This window comes from Pholcus phalangioides, unplaced genomic scaffold (assembly GCF_987345545.1).
Source record: "Pholcus phalangioides strain wild (caught in Gottingen) unplaced genomic scaffold, Ppha-v1.0 ptg000009l_1, whole genome shotgun sequence".
NCBI lineage: Eukaryota > Metazoa > Arthropoda > Arachnida > Araneae > Pholcidae > Pholcus > Pholcus phalangioides.
In genome coordinates this window covers 36992695-37017447 of record NW_028301602.1, presented here as the reverse complement: position 1 = coordinate 37017447, position 24753 = coordinate 36992695, and the positions used below count along the sequence as shown (strand labels likewise).

Genomic DNA, 24753 nt, shown 5'->3' with positions numbered 1-24753 from the left:
AGTTTCCCCTCTGCATTAGCTGGCATGCCGGGAAATTTGTCATAGAGATTCTGGTTAATTCTTAAATAACTGGACTCTAAGGAATTAATTGAACTATCTATAAACATTTTCTGTTCTTTGCATTTTAGGATTCTGTTTCATTAATTACATTCAAAAGTGAAGTATTTTTATAATCCTTTGTCATGTGTGTAAAACTGAAATGACCAGAATGAAAAATTAAAAAATTTTAATGCAAAAAAAAAACTTTTAATACAAAGGCATTGGCATATTTTTTCAATCTCCAAACATGCAGAAAAAATTTTCATATAAGTTGACAATACATACATAGGTTTCATGTATTTTGAATTTATTCTGTGATCCATATTAAACTTCATTTATCACTGCATGACAGAAATGGAAACCAGACTCCACCATTCAAAAAGCTGGTTTTCCACAGATTTATAAAAAAAAACCCATTATTGTTATAAACATTTATCATATGCTCGTGTTAGCATGTAGGTTGTGAATATATATTTAGAAGTGAGAGAGCATGTTTCATTTAAAATAAGTAAATGTATTATGCAGACGACAAATATTATCCAAGGTTATTCTGGCTGATAATCCAGATATTAAGTATATCATGAGATTGTAAGTGGAAGTAAGTAAATAGTATGATAATTCATGAAGGTTAGTGATTAGTAAAACAAGAGCTCTTATTAGAGAGTACGGCTGTACCAAGCTTTGTGCTTGCGGATATAGTAATGGCCAAAAACTTTTAATAATAAAACAAGAGAGAAAGATGAATGCTCTATAACTGAAAATTTTTTAAAATATTCTAATGTGTGTATATCAAATTAGAGATATTCGTCTCTCGAAGAGGTCCTGTGATAATTTTTACAATAGCTTTCATGTATGGGAAAGTTCAGAAAAACTAAAGAAATAACCTAAAAAGGTAATTTTAAGTATAATTTAAACTAAATTTAACGAAATCTTGGATCTGTTTAATAAATCTGAAATTCTTGAAAGGACTGAAGCGTTATTGAATTGCACAGCTGTATAATGTTTCTTTCAATAAGTTGAATTTCCAATTGAGAAATACAGGGTAGACGGGAAGGCCTGGACACATTTTAAAAATTAATATCAAATCAACCAATTGACAAAAAGATGCAGTTTATACTAAAATACATATCATGGCCTAGAGTTTTTTTGATAAATTTAAGGATAAAAAGGTTCAAATTTCATTCAAGTTTTTTATTGTCACTGTAAAGTGAAAAACTCTATATAACACAAAATGCAACAGAAACAGTGCATAATTAATATTTATGACAATTTGCATTTTCACATTTCGATACGAGTACCTTTTTTTAACATTGGCTAAATCTGAATGTATCAAAGGGTGGTAATGTTGAGAAATACAGTAGTATTATGTAACACAAATTGTCAAACATTAATTATATACTGTTTGTGTTACATTTTATGTGTTTTGTTTTTATTTTACAGTGCTACCTGCGAGTGAAATTCAAGTTTTTTTTAATTTATCAAAAAGAAAACCACGCCAGGGATGTCAGACTCAATCAGACCTTGGCCATTTGCTTGGAAATTATCTCTCAAGTTGGCTGTCAATTCAAAATTAGTAATTGAAAATCTGTTAACAAAAATTTGGTAATTAATAATTATGAATTTAAAGCATTTAAAAACTGTTCAATATTAGAACCAAAGGGAAGTCAAAGAAGAGCTATAAACCATGAAATAAATTCTACCTACTTACCAAAAATGATTAAGAATATTCTCTTCTAAATGGCTTTGAGCCAATTCAATTTACTCATAAACTTGTCAGTGCATGAAAAAATGTGTTATTATAGACCTGATTTTTCCGTTGAAGTTGTATATTTAAGATATTCAAATGTCCTGTAATATCAATTAAGAATGCTGAATATAGCACCCATGTCTTATGATTAAGAAATGAAACTGTTTTATCTTGCTTAAAAGTGAAAAATATATAAAATTATGACAACCAAGCAAGTTATAAGGCAGCCAACAAATTTCTGTGTAATAAGGTAGCCCCTTGAAATTGCTCTCCGTCGTGAAGAGGCCTTTGGATCGGATGAAGTTTAAAAGGCTTTAGAATGCAACTTTTTTACTTTCAAAAGTTTCCATCAAAAGAATTGCTGATAAATGGTGCAATGCAAAGATTGCAGTTTAATAATGCCTGAATACATTTCCTTAAATTTTGCTCAAAAATCTTGAAGCAAAATTTACATTTTTGTCAACCATTGCTGACTTACTGCTCTTTCTCACTGTTACGAGTTTGCACATAGGAGGTTGATATTTTTCCTAAGTATAAAATTTGATACACCTTCCCCTTTTGTGGTTTCTTGGACCACATTTTGTTGGAACCTCACATGATGCTACTAGTTCCTTTGAAGGCAGCATGTGGCCTGCGAGTTTGACACCCATCTTACTGCTATAGGGAAAAATAAAAAGGTGTGGTTTGTGTTAAAATAATTGGCTGATTTGTTATGAAATTTTAAAATGTGTGCCCTGGACTTCTTTTTTACCCTGTATATTCTTTCTCTAATGCACTGTATTTTGAAGATGAAGTCATTGCATTTCATACATCTTTTCCTGCACTGTTTCGATAGAATTAATTTTTTGAGTATCCATGACCTTTTAATGAGAATGTACAATAAATATATATTTAAAAAATATCTCCATTGCTTGAGTTTGTGATTGAACTGTCTGAGAAGGTTGGAAGTTGTGCAAGGTACTTTTTTATGCATATAAAGAATAGTTGATGTATATATATATATATATATATATATTGTCATAAAATGATGGTCATTTGTTTTTTTACTGCCATAAATTGATGGTAAAAAAATAGGTCACATTGTTACTATGCTACACAAATTTTATCTCCTAATACTATGTATATTTAGGTGCAGACAAACATGCAGGAATTTTTTTCGTGTTGAATGAAACAATGTTTCTCATTCTAACTGCCATGTGATTAATTTGTGTATCAAGCGAAGAATTAATAAGTAAAATCCATATCATGTTCAGTTTATACTTTATGTTGAGAATATTTTTAAACATGTATGTATTTCTTTTCTATAAAATTGATTTGAGTGATTATTGGTAATCATTGATATGACATCTGGTATTTGACATTGGAATTATTGTGAAAGTCTAAGTGCACAGAAATAAAAGACTAAAATATTGGCTCAAAATACAGCTCTATTCGTTGAGGCGAGCTTGTTATTTGTTCGTTAAAATTAGCAAGTGATTGTAAAACTCTAATGCATTTACGTTTCTATTGTGATTGTAGTACACAAATTCAGTTGGCATCATTTCTTTTTTATATATATTCAGTATTGTATGTAAGCGAAAGCATTTTTCACAAAAATCATAATTTATTTCTGTAAGTCAGAAGAAAAATATTGCATGGATTTTTCTTTAAGTGAATGTAGTGTGGCATCTTCATGGATGTGTGTAACTTCCTAATGGCTGTATTCACCAACACAGTTTAAACAGCAATTGCAGGTAAAAGGATTGAAGATTGAAACGGATTGGTTAAATTGAGGAACATTGTTGTTTAAACTTTGTTGGTGAATACGGCCATTAGTGTGTTATTAAACCCTGAACTTATAGCATCTTCACATTCTCACAACATTTGTACGAGATTGATGTTACCATTTCAGATTCAATTTTTTTAAATTATCTCAGAAGCAGGAAAAAAATATACATACACAGGTTGTCCAAGCTAAAGGTATCCAAATATAATGGTTAATACTGAGAGAACCAGACATGCTTATTTATGAAAGTGCTGTTGTCAATGAGGTATTGTTTGAGGTTTTTGTCTAATACTTTTAATCAGTGCTGTGTATGTGCACCGTCAACAACTGTTTTGAGATGGGGGTTTTTTTTTTGTCACAGTCCCCTTGCTGATCTGCAGCTAGCATGGATGCCATAATGTAAGTCCATTTTCTGCTTTGGCTAGCTGAACCTAAATTAGCGATTCATGTTAAATGCCAAACCAAGTGGAATACAAGGCCTCCCTAAGCAGTTTTCAAAATTTCTCCACTGTGACAATGCAGATCAGAAATCACCAAACTCTATAAAATGCCACCTTTTTCCAAAAATATTTTTTTATCAGCTGATAAGTGCTCCCCCCCCCCCAATCCAACACCAAGAATTTTTATTATTTATATTTTACTTATATTCCTATACTACCTTGAAGCAAAAAAGAAAAAACACACTTCTGTTATCAAACTGTGAACAATGGCAAACTCCACACTGGCAGTTAATCTGACAGGTTGGGGGCGGGGAAACATTATCAGGAGAAGAAAACTTACAACGTAACCACAGTATTTGGGTCAACATTCCCAAAATGAGAGGGTTTTAAGGAAGTGGAATATCTTTGAATGGCCGAAAGAAGAGGCATCAAGTTAGGCAAGATATCTCATCATTACTGCCGTAGGGGTTATAAACACTTTGAATGGGGAAAGAGATTGATGGCTCTGCAGATGTCCAAATAGTATTTAATGTTACTTAGATTGAACATAATTAACCTGCAAATGAATTTCAGTGGTCATTTTTAATGCAACTAAAATTTACAATTAATCACAGATGTGGTTCTCTGAGCATAAGTTATTACTTTCAGATACCTTGAGCCCAAACACTGCATTCAAGAATAATATTGATACATGTAGATAAGTTATGCTGAATGTAATTGCTTCTGTGTAAATTTGAAATGGTTGTTTCATGTACATTTAACTGACTATCGTAAGTTATATTGATTACTGGGCTTTAGTATTCACCATAGTTATTCGCCTTTATGCTGCTGTGCTTGTGTTTCTAAAACATAAGCACAGCAGCAGAAAGGTGAACTATGGTGAATACTAAAACCCAGTAATCAATATAACTATTTCAAAAAGCTTAATTTTTGAGAAATTGATCTTATATGATCATTTTCATTATCAAAGTATTAACTAATTAAACAATTTAAAATGAGTATAATTAGTTCTGAACATTACCAAATGTTATTTATTTGTAATTAATTAATTAATTATTGAATTTAAGTAAACAGTTATTTCATGAAGGTTAATTTTGTGCGGGAAAGGGTTCTGCAGATACTGAGATGCATCGCTTATGTTAAGAAAGCATACTTACCATGAGAAAAAATTTATCTCGTATGGATTTGTTTGGTTTTTTTTAATCGCTTGCTCCCATGCAGCAAATAAGCCAAGAGAAACACTATCATTTTTTTCCTTAACCGTCTTGTACTTCGCTTGAGTGCATATTTAAAAAAAGATTGGGTTTTGTTTGTCGTAACTGGAGTGGAAAAAATATTTCTCTGGTCCATTGTGAAGTTTCTTAGTTTTTAATGTTTCCCAAAGCATAATTCCCCCACAAAATTTCATTAAAAAATGAATTGGTTCATCATCCAAAGCATTCAGATCTTGACCTTTGAATGAGTGGGTAATGTTTGTCGGAGTATCAGCTGTTGTTTCCATCAACTTCAGTGAATTCTTTGAATTGATCCATTATGGGAATTTATACGAAGATTCAAATTCAAAAATAGATTTAAGCAATGGTTATTCTTTGAAAAAAAATCATCCTGCGACTTGATTTCAAAATCTCAGAACTTATCTCCGATTGCTCAAGTCGCGGCTAAAAATTTTTTATTCCATGTACTGTGTAGCTATATTGGTATTAACATCAGTTTCAATTCTTTTATCACAAAATAAAAATGCATAGTATAAATTTGATGCATAAGAAATGTTCGTCTAATTCTGTTGCTAGTGAACAATAAAATGAGAAAATGTCTAGTTTTTTCAGTGAATTTAAGTTGTAGATATATTGAGATAAGTGTTTCCAAGAGGTCCTCTCCCCCCCCCCCCACTATTTTGCGAGACAGTAAAAAAAAAAAGAACTTCAAATTTTGTTGTATATTTGTATATCGTCGTTTTTTTTAATGATTTTTTTTGTTTTGGGGTGTATTTGAATCGCATGAGTATATTTTACTTTAATCACGAGTATGAGCTTGTGAGTGTGCTCGAAAACCAGGAGTTACAAACAGTTGTGTGGTACGTAGTAAATATAGGGCATCTTTTGCTTTTGATGGTTATTAGCTGAAATATTTTATTCTGTATGTGGCTTTCGTATAAAATTTTAATAAAATTTTTACGAGGGATTTGTGTTTTCAGTATATCATGCGATTTAATGAATAATACTGTTTTAAGTGTGTCTTCTTTCTCATTAACTTGAAAAAAAATTCAGTTGGGCAAGGGGTCATCAATGCATGGTCCTCCAAGCTTTTTATCATAGCCTGTCGGCCATTTTTAGTGAATTGCTAAAAATATGAAAAGACAAATTTAAAAAATAACAATTTCAGCGAGCCTGCAGACCACTGAGAGTTACACTGTGGCGTTATTGAAAGAAACAATTTCAAAACTTATTTAAATCAATAATACAGTGGAATACCATTATAGCGAAAATCTTAAATTAATGAACACTTTTCTAATCCCCAAGGTAAGTTTAGAAACAATGCAAAAACCTGAAATTCTTTTATAACAAAATTTCGTTATAATGAAGTAATTGCTCTGGTCTCTTGGAGTTTGTCATAACGGGATTCCACTGTATCAAGATTTATTGTATGAATTATGCCAAGAGATATTGAGAAGGAATAATTCAGAAATACTGTAATAAATAATTGCAGAATCATTTATAAAGTGATTTCAGAAACTTTGGCTATAGGAAAAAAATTCAGAACTAATAAAATTTATAATTAATAAAACAATTTTTAAAATGAAAGTCATAAATCATTTTTTGACCTCTAACTCACACAGGGCCCCTTTCACAAGAAGCGGATGCGGGTCCGGAAGAAGTTTTAACAATTGGTTTATACTGAGCCTTTCAAATGAGGCAAAATTCACCCGCAACTTCGAAGTGTTCATGTGGGTCCGACATCGTCCGCATGTGTCAAAACCTAAGTGCGGGCTCTGCATCCACACAAGTTTTGACCATTAGGTTATTCGGAGCTATTCACATGACGCAGATGTGGAGAGAATTCATCTGCATCTTTGGCTACTTTTTAGATGAATTTTACACAGAATTTATTTATTTGCCATAAATACCCTTAAAAACACCATATGAAGGTCCCTGTTCATCGTGATGTACCCACATACGTCTATCCCTCTGTTTTCTTCTGAGATGGAGATACAGCAACACACACACTTTAACTTCCTTTTGTCCATACTTTACAATTTCATACAATACAACCTGTCAACAACGGCCACTGACGGGACCAAAATTATAAGCCGTTCTGTAATTCATTACTAATATTTGACTAAATACTTTAACTTTTAAATTTAATTAAGAAATTTAAAATTATTTTAAATAGTTTTATTTTATTTATTTTTTAAACTTAAAGAAAAATACTTTTATTAAACAACGTTATCCACGTACTGCATTCACTCTAGGCCAGATTAAGACGTCTGAAGGCCCTAAGCACATGAATAGTTTTGGTGCCTCACCCGATATTTACAAGTATATTTTACTTGATATTCAGTCTATAAACTAAAAAAAAAATATTCAAAATTATTTTAAATTAATTTTTATAGTGTAATCTGGGCTTAAGACAGAATTGTGATATGAATATTTCTAAGCACAGACATTTTGAAAACCTCTACCCCTCCCCTTTTTTTCTACTTGCAAAGTCTGATATTTCCTGATTTTTTTTTTTTTTTTTGGAACATTTCTTTAATATTTTTCCGAAAGGACAAAATATTTATGAGATTTTGAAAAAAAAATCCAAGATTTTTTCTTTCAGGATCGAACTGAAGGCATCTTTTTACCCATATTGTATGGGGCTCTAGGCTGCCTATGGGCACTGAATTAGGGGTGAAGGATTTTCTCCCACCGACTGCTTGTGAGGATCGAACTGAAGGCATCTTTTTACCCATATTGTATGGGGCTCTAGGCTGCCTATGGGCACTGAATTAGGGGTGAAGGAAAAAAATATAATTACAAAAAAAAAATGCACAAATTTCAAACTAAGAGTACACTGGCTGAGTGACTCACAGAAAAAACCGTGAATAAAACTTTAAAAAAATTAAATACTTTTATTAAACAAAGTGCTATTCAGGTATGGCGTTCACTGATTGAAAACAAAATCAGTCTAAACAATCGCATAGGCATCTTTCAGTGCCCATGCGGATCCGGACATGCGCCCGTTCCGTGTGAGAGGCCTAAAATGTCACTGCCAACTAGAAGAGAAGTCCTTTGAATTTGTGTGTGGATTCTTACAATTATAAACACCTCAGTATGAGTTAGTGGCCCACGCAGGCTTCGTGGGAAGTTTTAATTTGGTCTGAAAGTTTGGAAGACTTTTGAGCTAGCCAATCACAGCAATTTCAACTAGCAATTTCCATAGTCTAATAATTCTAGGAAATATCTTAACATCACACAAAAATAATTTTGAGGTTTAAGTTTTTAGATAATATTGCAGTAAAATTCTGTTAAAAGACAGTTCACTATCACAAAGAAAATTGTCGTTATAACAGACTTCTCTTTGTAAATTTATTTCAATTTTTGCTCTGTCAGGTTATGAAATTGCAGCCTTTTCCACATTAAAACTTTTTAAATCAAGGATGCTCAAACTTTTGGTAAGTGCGGGCCACTTCATTGGTTTGTGGCAGGCAGTGGCATATTCACAAGGAAGGTTTAACAGGCTATTGTCTGGGGTGTTGAGAAAATTATTAAAATGGAAGAATGATAGCGAAAATTGTATAGCCCATTATTAATCCACCTCTTCACAGAGAGCGAGTGACCTATAGATTTTGCATGCATGTGAGTAAACAAAAGAGTATGCAAGCATATGAGTGAGCAACCAAAAGAGTATGCAAGCATATGAGTGAGCAACCAAAAGAGTGATCTAGAGAGTTTGTAAGCTTGGGAGTGACCTATACTCAGTGTGATCACAACCGCTTCCTTAGAGATTGACCTATACAGTCAGGGATCATGTAATCGAGCTACCTGAAGAGAGTAAGCATGGGAATGACTAAAAGTGTAGGCAAGCATGTGAGGAACAAAAAGAGTGACTTAGACATGCAGGTGTATACACAAGAGTCTGAGATGAGCGGGTTACACCACAGGATGGCCAATTCAAGAAAATTAGACTAGAATGAGAGAAGAACCGTGAATCCGCCTGTGGGCCACTTAAATGTGGCACAATCGTGAACCTCGCTTTCTAGCATTTAAGCGGATCCATTGAAAATACGGGAGGAAAACAAGACATTGTCATAAATAATGGAGCGATTGGAATGGCCAAAAATACAGGAATGTGCTGGGGAAATATTGCTCATATGGTCATCCTCTTCTGTAGAAGACAATGTAGATTCTGCCATCTATCTCTCGAATTCAGAACTGGTCACGAAAAACGCTTTTCGTTATTTCATTTCTGGTAAGCCACCAAAGCTGGTTGAAAAGTAGGTTTGGTACGAACAGTGCGCCCTGGTTTCTGATTCTGCAAGTCAGCGACGTTGCTCATTGGTTATAAAAACCTGAACTTCATAGAATTTTTTTTAACCAATGTGCACTATATTCTTATCCTAATATAGGTGATTCAACTGCCTTGGGTACTGCCACCTATTTTTTAAATCAACAGGTAGCCGAGAGAAACTTTCTCGCACTTTAATTCAAGAAATCTTGCAAACCTCATTTCTTACCAGAAATTTAGGTTGAGGTTGAAATATTTTCATCAGTATTCAGACACGTGTCACTGTTTTGAATAATTTAATTATAATGCTAGTACAAAACCCTCAATGAAATACCGTTACATCATGAAATAATTAGTTATGCAGATTTTGTTTGTATTTAACTCCCACCTAAAGTTTGAGCTATAGACAATGTATTTTATCCGAGCGGTAACTCCGATTATAGATATGGGATTACATTGAATATATATACTTAACATATAATTAAAATTTATTTTCTGTGCACCTGTTCACCGTACAAATCTAATATTTTAAACAGATTGTTGCCAAATTATTCAAACACACGAAACATGACCCAACTTGAATGATAGGCTACATAAAAAGTTCGTCAGAGCAGAGCAAATGCCTGAAATGGGCAAAAAACTGTTGGGCAACAATAGTTTGTGGGCCTCGACTTCACAATATTTACACTGGCTCCCCTAACACTATGTCTTAGATATTTTTGTTCTTTTACAAGTGTTTGTCACTTCAATGCTGCCAGTATATTGAGAAAACCTGAGCTGTCCCGGGTATAGCTAGTATCGTATATATATTAATGAAAACTCACTCAAATAGTAACGTATAGAATAGACTAGCTGTTCTCTCGAACAGGGCTCCACAACCGCTCATGCAAAATTAAATAAATCAGCAAATTTGGAAAAAGCCTGCAGGCTTCGCCACAAAAATTATAAACTACAAAGCGAGTCAAAAAAGGTTGAGAACAGCTGGCATAGACAAACACATGATGCAGCAACCCACAATACAAACATTCTTTCAACACGACATACAACTGATCAGAGATGGATTGAGGCCCCGCATTCTGAAGAATACAATACACTTTTTCTAATTGAAGAAAAGGCCCAAAGTTGGGGTCCTTTAGAAATCGGAACCCGTTGCACCCACCGTTAAATCAGGCTCTGCAATCATCAAGATTATATTACTGGAGGGAACATCCAGCCGCTGTGACAGCAGCTCATCAAATGCAAGAAAATTATGTGACACAGTGAAAACAAAGTTCACTTTGTAAACAAAATTATCACTTTTTCATTAATGTTGAAATTATATCTCATTAATTCTGGAATTCTTTCATTGATTCTAGAATATTTTCCTTCATCAATTCTGGAATTACCTCATCGATGCTGAAATTATTTCTTTCATTTACGTTTTAAATTCCTGTGGATACCATAAGAAAATAACAGAGGGATTGTATTTGTTTTCACCGAATCACGTGATCTTCCAAATAAAAGATGTTGGGGGACACCGTTCTCAGCACCGCCAAGGTGGAGACCGCTGACGTCATACTGTCTCCAGTAATATAAGCTATATCATAACCATCAAACTAATTAGTATTACTTTACTAATCGAACTGAAACAAATGCCGTCATCAGTCCAAAATCTTAAGAAACTAGTTCTCCAATCTGCCGCTAGATAGCAGCATAGATTCTACATTATTAGTATGGTACACACATAAAGAGATAGGAAGTTCTCATTTTCAACACTAGATTGCCTTACATGTTCCATTCAAATTTCTTGGTCCTAAATTGAGGATCCAAATTATTAAAAATTTAACGTGATGAAATAAAATCCTAACTGCATGTGACAATTTATATAGTTGAAAAAAAGAAAATACGTACATTAAATGGCACAATAAATTTTATTTTATTTAAATGTTTTATCGCAAAATGCAGGGTCTCGTAAATACACTGCTGGCCACCCAAATTGCAACACCAAGAAAGACAAGAGATATCGCAACAATATTTATTTTGTAGATAACATGTTGACCGAGCATCAAATGATTAAATTTATAGACTTCTGTGAAGTGTGGTTCCTGCCAAAATCAGTAGCCAGAGTAGCCGCCATTGTTGGAGATCACCGCTCCCATACGCCTCGTCATTGATTCAAAGAGACTTTGGATGTGTTCTTAGGGTACAGCAGACCAAGCAGCTTCCACACGTTGCCAAAGTTGATCTGGTGTGGCAGCTGGGGATGTAATCTGGGTCAATCGTTGAGCAGCCATGGTCCACATGTTTTCTATCCGCGAAAGATCCGGAGAGCGAGCTGGCCAGGGAAGCAATTCAATCTGGCGATTGACGAAGAACCTTTGGGCAATGCGTGCCACGTGTGGTCGCGCATTATACTGTTGAAATATGGCTGTGGGCAAGCCCTGAAGGTAAGGAAGGACAACTGGCTCCAACACCTCGGAGATGTAGCGCTGGCTTTTTAAAGTACTGGCAATGCGTACTAGAGGAGTGCGAGAGTGATATCCAATACCACCCCATACCATAATACCCGGTGCAGGACCAGTGTGGCGGTGCATAACGCAGCTGTTCAGCATCCTCTCTCCACGGTGTCTCCAGACTCGAATCCGACCATCGTGGTGTTGCAGACAGAAGCGTGACTCGTCAGTAAAGACAATTTCATTCCATTGTGCCGTCCACATCCTTCTTTCATCGCACCATTGGCGGCGGAGACGTCTGTGGTTCTGCGTCAAGGGTAGATGAAGCAATGGACGTCTTGCGGACAGACCACTCTGCTGTAAACGGCGTCGAATGGTACGCGCAGGCACTGGATGATGCGGTACAGACTGAATGTGCTGTGCTATGGTTCGTGATGTGGCTGAGCGATCCGTCACTGCCATACGCACAATACGCCTGTCATCACGTGAAGTGGTGCACTGAGGTGGATGCGATCGAACACGTCGGTCCGTCGTACCCTCCTGCATCCAACGATCACATATCCGCATTACAGTTGTTTGGTTTCGTCCAACACGACTACCGATTTCCCTGAAAGACAATCCACAATCTCGGTAGGCCACTATCCTTCCTCTGTCGAACTCGGATACTTGATCAAAAGATGATCGCTGTTTTCTACGAGGCATAATTGATCGTTTTTTTGAAAAAACCACAAGAAAAACACAATTGCCGTACTTCAAATCGTCGAAATCTCCAAGCCTTAAATAGCGCTTTGAAGTGGCGCCACAGGCGCGCGTGATGTGCGTCTGCGGTGAAATTCTAATCATTTGCATATCTCACCTCCGCTAAGGCATGTTGTAAATTTTATATTATTTGCATGCTTCCTTCAGGGTGTTGCATTTACGGTGGCCAGCAGTGTAGTTTAAAAATTAAGAGAATTGGCATATTTGAATGCAGTTTACAAAAAAGTTATTCTCACGAAATGGGACTTTTTTGGCACAAAATATTTAAAATTTTGTCAATAAAGGTCACTGCATGAAAGCAAATTACTGGAAATGTGCAAAAATCAGTCATAAATACAGAATAGCTCATTTCTGAATTTTTCTGTCACTGGTGTATATTGAAAGTTTTCATCGTGATGTTGACACTGGTGGGCACTATTTATGTTTCACCTCAGCCATAAATCATCTGAAGGTTTACGAACGTTTCAGTCAGAAAATATTGAAGAAAGGTTAGAGTCTAGAAATCTGTGATTTGACCCCGTTCAGTACCTTCAATCGACAAAAAATTATGAACCAATTTTTTTTCTTTAGCCAGAAAATTCCCTTGAGTCAGAACCTTTTCGCGTACCCTATTCAAATGTAACACCCCCCCCACCCCCACTTCAATTTTTTTGTGAATTCAAACTATTCACAAAATTATGGGAACACACCATCAGACGAAATCTTACATTACACTTGACAAATTTTTAAATATCTTTGTGGTATATATAAACTGAAGAGCAAAAAAACTGGTATAGGCATGCATATGCATATAAAGAGATATGGAACCAATCAGAGTATGGCGCTGCGGTTGGCAACGCCTATATAACACAAGTGTCTGGCATAGTTGTTAGATCGGTTACTGCTGCTACAATGGCAGGTTATCGAGATTTAAGTGAGTTTGAACGTGGTGTTATAGTCGGCGCACAAGAGATAGGACGTAGCGATGAAATTTGGATTTTCACGTACGACCATTTCACGAGTGTACCGTGAATATGGTAAAAAATTAAATCTACGACATCGCTGCGGCCGGAAAAAGATCATGCAAGAATGGGACCAACGACGACTGACAAAAATCATTAAACGTGACAGACGTGCAACCCTTCAGCAAATTGCTGTTGATGGTCCAGCATTGAAATCTGCAAGTGTCAGCGTGCGAACCATTCAACGAAACATCATCGATATGGGCTTTCGATATGGCCCACTCGTGTACCCTTGATGACTGCACGACACAAAGCTTTACGCCTCGTCTGGGCCCGACAACACCGTGTTGAGGACTGGAAACACGTTGCCTGGTCTGACGAGTCTCGGTTCCAATTGCTTCGAGCTGATGGACGTGTACGGGTATGAAGACAACCTCATGAATCCATGGACCCTACATGTCAATAGGGGACTGTTCAAGCTGGTGGAGGCTCTGTGATGGTATGGGGCGTGTGCAGTTGGCGTGATATGGGACTCCCGATACGTCTAGATACGACTCTGACAGGTGACGGGTACGTAAGCATCCTGTCTGATCACCTGCACCCATTCATTGTGCATTCGGATGGACTTGGACAATTTCAGCAGGACAATGCGACACCCCACACTTCCAGAATTGCTACAAAGTGGCTCCAGGAACACTCTTCTGACTTTAGACACTTCCGCTGGCCACCTAAATCCCCAGACAAACGTTATTGAACATATCTGGAATGCCTTGCAACGTGCTGTTCAGAAGAGATCTCCACCCCCTCTTACTCCTACGGATTCATGATGTCAATTACCTCCAGCACTACTTCAGACATTAGTCGAGTCCATGCCACATCATGTTGCGGCACTTCTGCGGGCTCGCTAGGGCCCTACACGATATTAGGCAGGTTGGACCAGTTTTTTTGGCTCTTCAGTGTATATAGGTACAGTGCATCTCATTTCGAAACTAATCCATTCAAGAACTATTGCGGAGTTGCTTTATTTTAGTTTTGAATATTGTTTCTACCGTGTTTCCCAGAAAATAAGCCCTAGTACGATTTTTAAGGATGCTCCTAAGCCTTACCTAAAATCGTTAGTGAGACACATTATGTCATTGCAACACATGACGAATATATTGAACAAACAGGGTATTTCAAAACTAATCACCCAATTTGAAATGCGTATATTACGAAAAATATTAAACATATACACTTGATTAATTTTATATTACATGGCTAATCATGAAGTTTAAGTACAAACCAAATTAAAGGTGCTCAATATGTCCACCTTGGGATGCCCAGCATATATCTATATACTGTGTCAAATTCATAAATTCATCCCAAACTTTTACGAGCATGTTTGCATCCATGGCTGCTGTTATACGTATCTTCAGTTTGGCTAACGTAGCTGGAAAGGGAGGAACATAAACTGTTTTTAATAAACCCCCCCCCCCCTCCCACAAAAAGAAATCGCACACTGTGAGGTCCGGTGATCTTGGAGATCAGTGATGTTTAACCAAGTCGCATACGGTTGATCCATCGCTTAGAAATTCAATTGTTCAAAAAGTCATCCGCATCAATTTCTAACTGTAGGAAAAGCCAGTCTTGACAAACATTGAAGTAGTGGTCGAAGGTAGAGTGGTACCTGTCGGCAACTGCGTGAGAAACTTGAGATTCCCCTCTTTTTACCTATACATTATTCGATCAAAACGGATTAAAAGCTGAAATACCTTTTTTTTTTTTTAAATTGGATGATTCTTTTTGAAACACCCTGTATATAAAATGGTTTTATTTATTATCTGATAAAAATATGAATAAACGATATTTAAATTCATACTTGAAATAAATAAAAACGAAATAAATATAAAAGCAGGCCTCCTTGGACGAGAGGTGAATGCCTACATAAACACATAAATTTGACAAACTTTTATCAAAGAAAACAAAGGAAATTAGCATTCACAGAATTTGATAAATAAAAAGAAAAACCATATAGCTAGTATTACACTACAAAAGTTTTAGGGAAGTTTGAAAAAACCAATAATTGTATTGATTAGATTCGAGCAAATGTAACCAATAAGCTTATTGGTTGTTCTATTTCCAGTTTTGTAAAAGATCTTTCATAAAATTTGAATAGTGTAATCATGGCTATAAGTAAACAACTGATACAGTTCGACTCCGAGGATTGAATGAAGCGACGAGTATTTCCAGCAGGCATGGACACATCACCTCACTTGTACCTGAAAAATCAAAACCGAATTTACAGTTTACTTTAAACGATGATGCCCAAAAGAAATGCTTAATGAAGTTGCAATTCTTTGTCGATTTCCGTGTAACCATCATTCAAAAATATCTTCAAAGAGGTGAAGTTATTCTACCACCCCCCCCCCAAAAAAAATTCATTTTTCAGGATGATCCTAATATAAGCCCTAATGCATTTTTTGAATGGAAAATTAATATAAGACCAGGTCTTATTTTCAGGGAAAAACAGTAATATAACCAGCAAAACATTAAATCAACTTACCACTGGAACTTAATGGCAATAGCTGGTTAAAGGTCTCATCAACTTGCCACAATTAAATGATAAATAACAATCATTAATGAACCCACAAATGACATGAAAAAAAACAATGATTTCTTTAGAATACATACAAATACCACAAGATCAAGAAAAAAAATTCAGCCCTTTATTTAAAGATAAATCTGCTCAAAAATTCACAAGATTTTCATTTCTTAAATAATAGAAAAATAAAGCTTCAAACTACTCATATTCTTCTTCTTCATTACAGAATTGTACAGAGCAAAAATAATTTCTTGTACATAAAAAAAAGCTCCAGCACAAACGAGAAATCATTTGAAGCTGATATAATTATTGCATAGTAATTTTTTTAAATATTTCTTGAAAAAAAAAAAATTTGATTGCATTATATATTTTCGATACCATCGGGAGGCAAAGTTAGTAACCTGTACATTTTATACACAAAGTTTTTCACAAATTACATGTAAATTTTAGGCTCCGAATGCATCGAAAATTATTCACTTGGCAAAAAATGTTAAAAACGTTTAAAAAATAAGTTATTCTTTTTATAGAAATATAACACCTCATTTAACAAGTAGAGAAAAAAAAGAAAGATTTTAAAAATTAGTCAAAACTCATTAAGATTAAAAACATTTTTCAGAGTACCTCATACAATAACAACAGTGTACAAGGTGTAACACTTTTTTTCCTTCCACAAATTAAAAAAAATACTAATTATAACAAATGAGAAGGAATGAAATTAAATGCACAAACAAACATTCATTTTTTTTTATGACTCAAAAAAAAAAGCCACACAGTATGGTATCGGGCATGACAGCAACAACAAGATATGGCTCGATACATCTAATAAAGAAAAATAACACTTTGGGAATGTTTGTGTGGTGATCTTTTTTTCAATTATTTTGCACTGGGCACCACTGGCGGTGTATATATAAATGAGGTCCAAGTAGATAAAGAATGGCACTTCTTTAAATCTGCCAAGCAACCCACTTATTCATTACATCAACGACGACAACACATTGGAAGAGAAGAAAAAAATTAAGCTTGGCTGTCATCATTTGGAGAACCATCTCTCAATGAGTATATAGAATTGGTTTCATCACCGGCTGCTAAGGATGACACTGAACCACGTTTAGATCCTAGATCTACTGATGTAAGTCTTGAAGACGATGCGCTGGATCCTCCGGAACCACTTCCACCTCGCCTGAAATATATAAAATGTTTAAAATAATATCAGATGGACACTTGGTGTAATAATCTATGACAACTGCCAAATAATTTTATGCTAACTGTTAGGGTTATGCCATAGGTTCTGGGTATTTTTAATAAATGAAGCTGTCACTATTCCTAAAACTAGCTACACAAGATATGGGAGGACATCATGAAACATCCCGGTCTAGATAATGATGTCCTCTCCACTTGTTAATACAATATATACAGGGAAAACTCTGTACATCACTACCTTATGAAAACCTTGTATCTTTTTTTTTCAAAATGATTTTTTGACAATTTTAAATGGAGAACATCATACCTTACCAATATTACAGCTTTTAGAAAAATAAAATTATCGGCATCATTCCCTGCTCTTCATGGAAGAAACAAAAGTCACGTATCTGTGTTTAATAGGAACATGCTATCCATTTTCAGCTCTTTGTGTTAAGTTGGGAATTTTTGATGTACAAAGGTTTTAAGGTGGTGATATATTATAAGGTGGCAAGATATTCTATTAACAAATAAAGAGGATGTTTTTCTCTACATATACATTGCAATCTGGTGGCATTGATGTCACTTGCGAGATATTAGTGTGGAATGTAGCCATTCTCCATCACATGGAGAACCACACACACACATTCGGCATATGCATATATATACTCCAAGGATGGAATATTCTATCTTCTTTCACAGTTTATTAGCAGAGCACTCATCCGGCATACAGGAGACAGGGATTAGAGTCCTCGTGAGAGGCAGAGATTGATATTTAGGAAAGGAAAATTCTATCTCTTCACAGAGACAGTTTTCTGTATATATATTGTATACCATTTTAAGTCAAGATAGACTTGAAGGACTGGTGGGAGACATGATGTCTGTAGATATAATATTAGATCAGTCTTTCTCAACCTTGCTGAATTCAAAGACCAATTAAATGTTTAAAACAATTCCACAGACCATGTTTTTTCATTTGCAACCCTCTCCAATTATGTCCATTAGCCGAAATGCAATTAATTTTTTTTTTGGAAATTTTTTTTCCCCAGGTTTCTGTGGAAAATTGTTTTATTTATGCAAGAAATGACTCATAATTTGAAGATTAGTTGCATAAAACAGTGAGAAGCAAAAAAAAGAAAAACCTAATACTGGCTAAAGACTGAGATAACTTTACAATTGGATGAAGGATAATTTATAGGAAGACGAGATACCGAATATATACATTTTTCTACACTACATTTTGAACTAGTGAGTGATAACGGGAAAAAAAGCTGCGAGGTGGTTTGCTATGCAATATAGTTAGCTCATTTCTCTCATACACATGGAAAAAATAAGCTCTTAGAATGTCCAGACTTCAGGTTGGTATTAAGATTCTCACCGTATGCGCTGAATCTATTCAAGTCTGAGGGTTTTTCTTTTCACTTCCAATGCATTTTAACTTAAACATTTATTTTACATGAAATGATTCAAAGTCCTTCTGATAGAGAGGTCTATCTGAAAAGTGATTCCAAGGTGAAAATAAGTTAATCTTACTCAGAAGTAACAGTAACTCACTAAATTCATTTTATTAGTATGAAAATTTGTCTGCCTATGAAAGCATATGCATCTATATCAATAAAAAGGTTTGTTAGCAAAATCCATATTTATTAGCCGAGGCAGAAAACTTAAAAAAAAACAAAACTTCATTAGCAAAAAATACGTAAGCTGAAGTGTTCGTTAGTTCATTAGTCAATGTATCACTGTAATACCAATATACAAAGGCCACAACAAACAAAATGCCCAACGAGACTGCTGAAAAAAAGATTACCCATAAAAAAATATGGACGTCGAATAGATACCTAAACTATATCAAAAATACAGTAACCCAATAAGAGCAATAAAAAACCAATAATTATGAAAAAATATAAAGATAATGACATAAAAATTATGGGTTGTCTAATCTATGTATGGATAGCTTCGATTTATCCCATTATGTTTATCGTATTTCTTTTTAAATGTGCCAATTGTGTTTAACTCTATCCCTACTATATCCGGCCCGTCATGCAGACTACCAGATCCGGCCGAGGTAGGGGGGATAGGCATTTCACACTCTTTTATTCTGTGGGCGGGACACAGTGACGGATTGTTGACGGCTGCTGCGCGGGGTTCTTGTCGGAGAAAGAGGATTATTTTATAACTACAGTTACTTATGAAAAAATTACTATTGACGACGACAATACTTCAGGTGAACTTTGAGAAAGACGTGTGGTTACAATTTTTCGAAATTTCACCAACATTCTGATTTTCATTAAAAGTTTATTTCGTTTTGTTTGAAACTAGTAAAAGATCTGCCAGCTAGCTATAGGTTTGATTATTAATCGAAGAATTTCTTTCGTAGTACAATAGAAAAAAAAATATTAATTATAATACATCAGAAAATCTTAATTTTTTTGGAATTAAAACATTACAAAAATTTTATTTTCAGACATTTTTTTATGAAACACTCAATGAATGACAATTTTCAGATGTACTGTACATCGGACCCATTAGATTTTGAAGGAATCAATGTTGAAACAGACAACTAAATATTATTGTATTTTCGCATCACTGTCGTTATTGTTAATTAACTTATGTACAATTTCAAATGATTTCTAGAACTAGGATTACCGAAGTTCGATCTTTTCATATCTTTTCTAGCTGTGTGTTTTTCTAGCAAAACATACACACACACACCAAGAAAATAAGAAGTTTCCGTCAAAAAAGTGATAAAAAATATCGGTAAAACTGAAAGAGATTTTTATTTTTGTGGATTTAGTTCGAATTCTACATTCCACACCCAACTGCAGTGGTTCTTAAACGTCTGTCACTCGTGGCCATGGCCCCCCCTCATCCTGGAGCAGGATGGCTAGGAACTCTTGCAGGCCCGCTGCACAGACTTTCACAGGCTTTCTTATGGTGAATTTATACGTGAAAAAAAAAATTAAGTATCATCCCGGAGCCAGGGCTCGTGCCCTGTAAGCTCTACCCTTGTGGGGGGGGTCATGTCAAAGCTTCCTAGATACTATGTACATCTAGGAGGCTTTGGTCACGCTCGTGCCTCCCTTGCCCTGTTCATAGTTGATCTGTGTCTCTCAAAATAGTTTAGTATAGATTTGTACATCCATAAAAGAACCACTTCAAAGCATAAATAGGCACACACATACACATCAGTATTTCCAGCTCGTCATGACGTCCCTCACAAAAGGTTGGCAACAACGCACACTTTGAGAAACACTGTCCTGGTGGCTTAAAATAAGTGATAAGAAAACTACAATAGCTTTTGATAAACACCACTCCTTGTCTCCAACATTTTCAGCCTCTGATCCACTTGACAGAGAGGTTGAGATGCTTGAAGAATTCACTATCACAAAGTGGACGATAGATGTATGAGAAGATAAGTAAGTGCTTTTATACAGGCGAGTTCCAAGAAAAATTGGCCTGGCCTATACTATCTCAATACATATATGCTTATAACAATAGCAGAATTTGGGTTGTGGCTCTCACATAGGTTTGTTGTGCTGTTTGTTATCCTGTTGATTTTTCACGTGTTTGGACATCTCTTTTCATTTTGAGCTCTCATTCTGTTTGTATCAAAACAAGAAAGGCTGGATTAAGGAAAATATTTGCCCCTGGGCAGGACTCTGCAAAAGAAAGACTTCTTGGAAATAAAAAGCCTTATGGTGAAAAGATTCGGCTCCAACGTGATTTGAATGATTTCCTACTGCGATTAGATTTTGGGAGGTCCTTACTTATCTGAAAAAAGGACATTTAAAATTCTTTTTAAAAAAGAGGATTTTTTTTATCGATTAAAAGACTGGGGATGGAAACCCACGGCTCTGTGGGTACGTACACGTGGCTCTTTAGTAATACTAAGAAAAGAATAATACAGTGCAGTTTACTTGCAAAAAAAAAGAAAAAAAAACTTTTTGCTCGTGAATAAGTTTTGAGTTTATTGTGAAGGATAGAGGTTTGGGGCTTCTCACACTGAAAAATTAGCCGACCCCAAGTGGCGTGTAATTTAAAGATCTATAAAGATCTTTAAATTGCACGCTCAAGTACTTTGTTGGAAAATGCAAAGGCATTGAATTAGAGAAAATCTCCCTTTATTCTCGTGTATTTCCCAGGGCACCTTTTTTTACCACCAATGCGTCTGGTATTGAGTTCCATTGTGCGATAAATAAGGATAAAATATTTGTGGGATGTTTTTTATAGTCTAAACTCTGTCTTCTACTAACAGACATGTCACTAGTTATCTGCAATCTTCTTGAATAGATAATGTCCAGACAATTCTGTAATGTGATTAGTTTAGGCAGGGATTATTTTTAAGCTTTACATTCCTCTGGTTTTCCTCATCTTCTCTTGATACATATTCTGTTTAAAACAGGAGTAGGTCGTAGAATATTTTGTCACTCAGATTTGTAAAATTTTATCGATTAATAAGTTTAATCCGATTTTTGCTGTCACAAAATGCCATTGGTGAGGACATTTGGCGAAGTTGGCAATGGCAAATAGCATAAGTAGCCAAAACTTTGCATCACAGGAAATTTACTGTGTGAAGACAGACAAATCTTCTTTCCATACCCGGTCGCTTTGTTTGGTCGGAGAAGAGGGCGTTGAAATACTTTGCTTTCTACCAGTTATCCGGTCATTGTCGAGAAAGGTTCTACAATGTGCAGTAGAAGCTTTCTACCAGTTATCGGTCATTGTCGAGAAAGGTTCTACAATGTGCAGTAGAAGAATAGGAGAAATAAATACGGGGAGTAAGAAATTTGTCTCGAAGAAGCTCTCCGAAATCCTAGGGTCCATAGATTTTCACCCCTCTGGTAGGTAAAGAGTTAAAATTCACAACCCCCGGAGGTAAACTATTCCATTCATTCACAACCCTATTAGGGAGAAACTCACGACAACACCACAACCCTTACCAATCGCTACTGGTGTCCTTTTGTCAAAGCAGTTGATTGACAATGTATTAATAATAACTTGTGGTCCATTCTATTCATCCTGTTGAAAATTTTAAGCATTTCAATCATATCTCCCCCACACATGTACCAGCGATTGAATAATTTTTCAATGAGCTAGAATTGAGGGTGTTACAGTCAGAGTAGTGCACATCAATTTCTTTCAATTCTGACTCGTGGCCAGAAATGTAATCTACAAGTGCCAAACTGTTGAAAGAAAAAACGAACTAAGTCTCACCTTCAGTAATTTGCCACATGAAATTATAAAATTTTCAACATGATACTCTTTGACAAAAATTCTAGCAAAACCTTTTTCTCAAAATAAGTATTATTGACTTACACCACTCTGACTTCAACCTCCTCGATTAAATTATCAAGTCTGCTTGTGGACCACCTGCACTACTATCACAGACCCATAGGTTGGGAAATTGTGAAAGTTCCCACAGATCAATCAAATTTCGACCAAAGTGCTCAAACTTTAACTGCACGACCAGACAGTGCATCTCACAATTTTTTGCTCTTAAGACATGCATGTGCAGGGGGACTGAGATCTCAGTCCAATCCTATCTGACTGGAATCTAAAGCTTGTTCTTCAGCTACAGAACAGTTGAAAATCGCCAGCATAAGAAGTGTTAAAAATTCATGTGGAAATTAAAAAATAAGGTATCGAAAGCTACATAGGTGGTTTTATAAGCCTTCAATACAAAAATACTAAATTCTAGAAAATAGTTTTGAAAATGCCCGCAATAAAGCTTGAATGAGACTGAGGAAGAGAAAAAAAATACTTCGAATAATTTTTATGAGGTGGTTTATGATCTAAAAAAATACTTCTCTTTGCTGAAAAAACTTCCAAAAAAATAATTGCAACTTTTGGAACGACCATATAGCTGCATGGCCATCAACTTGTAGGGAAAAAAAGAATTTCTTGATTGATCAGATTGGAAAAGTTTTTTTTAAGATCAGTAATGAAAACGATAGGAAACAGTACCATAAAAACATATCCACGACATGCACCATGAATTTCATTCATCATTTTTGTCACATCACGGCCATTTTCTGCACACGAGGACTAATTGGACACACACAGAGGCCTACAATTTATTGCCGATTCCAAATGGCAGCTTTTTTTTATACTCATCGGGAGGTTGGTGCTCTAACCACTCGGTATGAGACTTCTTGCGGTAGCAATCTTTTTCTGTGGTCATGTCACCGTTTCTGTTATACCCGCGTCAGGAAAGTTTTCTGACAAGGACAAACCATGTATCGCCACGTAACTAACGACACTTCTGAACATTCTTTGGTACTTTGGGCGAGTATCTTTTCGACTTGGGCTACCGCGCCCTACCATGAATTTCAAAATAAAATTTATGGAAAAAAAGAAACCCCAACAAATACAAATAAAAAATAAAAATCAAGCGATCTGTACAGTACTAACCTCATTTTATTCTTAAGATTAGTGAGCTCCCTCTGTAGATTTTCACAATTTTCATGGAGATCTTCAAGCTCCCTCTGTACTTTTCGCTTGGCTGCTTTCTCTCGAGAACATTCCTCTTCAGACTCGTCCAGTTGTCTTTTCAAGTTTTTCATTCGGTTATTCGTTTTTTCCAACTGCAGGGGAAAAAAAAATTAATTTTTGCATCGTGTAGAAAAAAATTGTACAGATTCAATTTATGAGAGATAAGATTTGTCAAAAAAATACAAATTCCTATTCTTTCCGCAGCATTTTCCTATATTGAAATTTTGACACTACAGTAGAAACTTAATTACAAAAAAATTGTATAATTATTCAGAACCTAGAACTTTTCTTCAATCGTCAGCTAATGATTTTTTTTTTTTAGTACAATAGATCTGAGATAATCTGCTCAACAATTGATAATATCTTGATTAAGTTTTGATGCCTTGTATTTCTGCAATTACGAGACATTTCACCTCCTTAGCCCTTTAAGCAGCATCATAAGACAAATCACTAAACCTCCTTCAAAATACCCATATCTTTTTCAATTAAGTAGGCATTTTCTTCAGATTTTCAGCAAGTACAGTGGTCAAGTGGTCATAGTGACGAACTTGCATCGTGAGGATCCAGGTTCGAACCCCACAGCCGCCGCAGGGGTGGTCAGCTGAAGTTGATTTCCTGTGGTTCAGAACTTTGAGGCGCAAATGGGAGCCAATCTCCTCATTGAAAAGTCTCGCCATAGAGAGCAACAGGCCTACAATGATACAATTATTCAATCATTATACTTCACTACAAATAACAAACATTACACAGAAACAAACTTCCTGTCAGTTTTCACTACTCGTACACGCACATTCCAACATGTACCAATTTGTTAGAGGTTCCACAGAGGAATATGGACGAGGTACATGTATGTTTCAGTAGTAGCAAGTGCAAACTAAGAGTTACATGGGG

The 24753-nt window shown here is 35.4% G+C and overlaps 1 protein-coding gene across 4 annotated transcripts in view; it reads right to left on the bottom strand.

The window, feature by feature from the left end:
• Positions 1-16293: 16293 nt before the first annotated feature.
• LOC149083003 (uncharacterized) overlaps positions 16294-24753 on the bottom strand; it is a 96238-nt gene continuing 87778 nt past the window's right edge. For all 4 annotated transcript variants that reach the window (XM_089236053.1, XM_089236054.1, XM_089236055.1 and 1 more), the window contains 2 exons: positions 23782-23954; positions 16294-17371 (listed from right to left, as the gene is read on the bottom strand). In XM_089236053.1, coding sequence (XP_089092179.1) covers positions 17206-17371; positions 23782-23954 — 339 coding nt within the window. In that variant the 3' untranslated portion in view covers positions 16294-17205. The remainder of the gene's footprint in view (positions 17372-23781; positions 23955-24753) is intronic.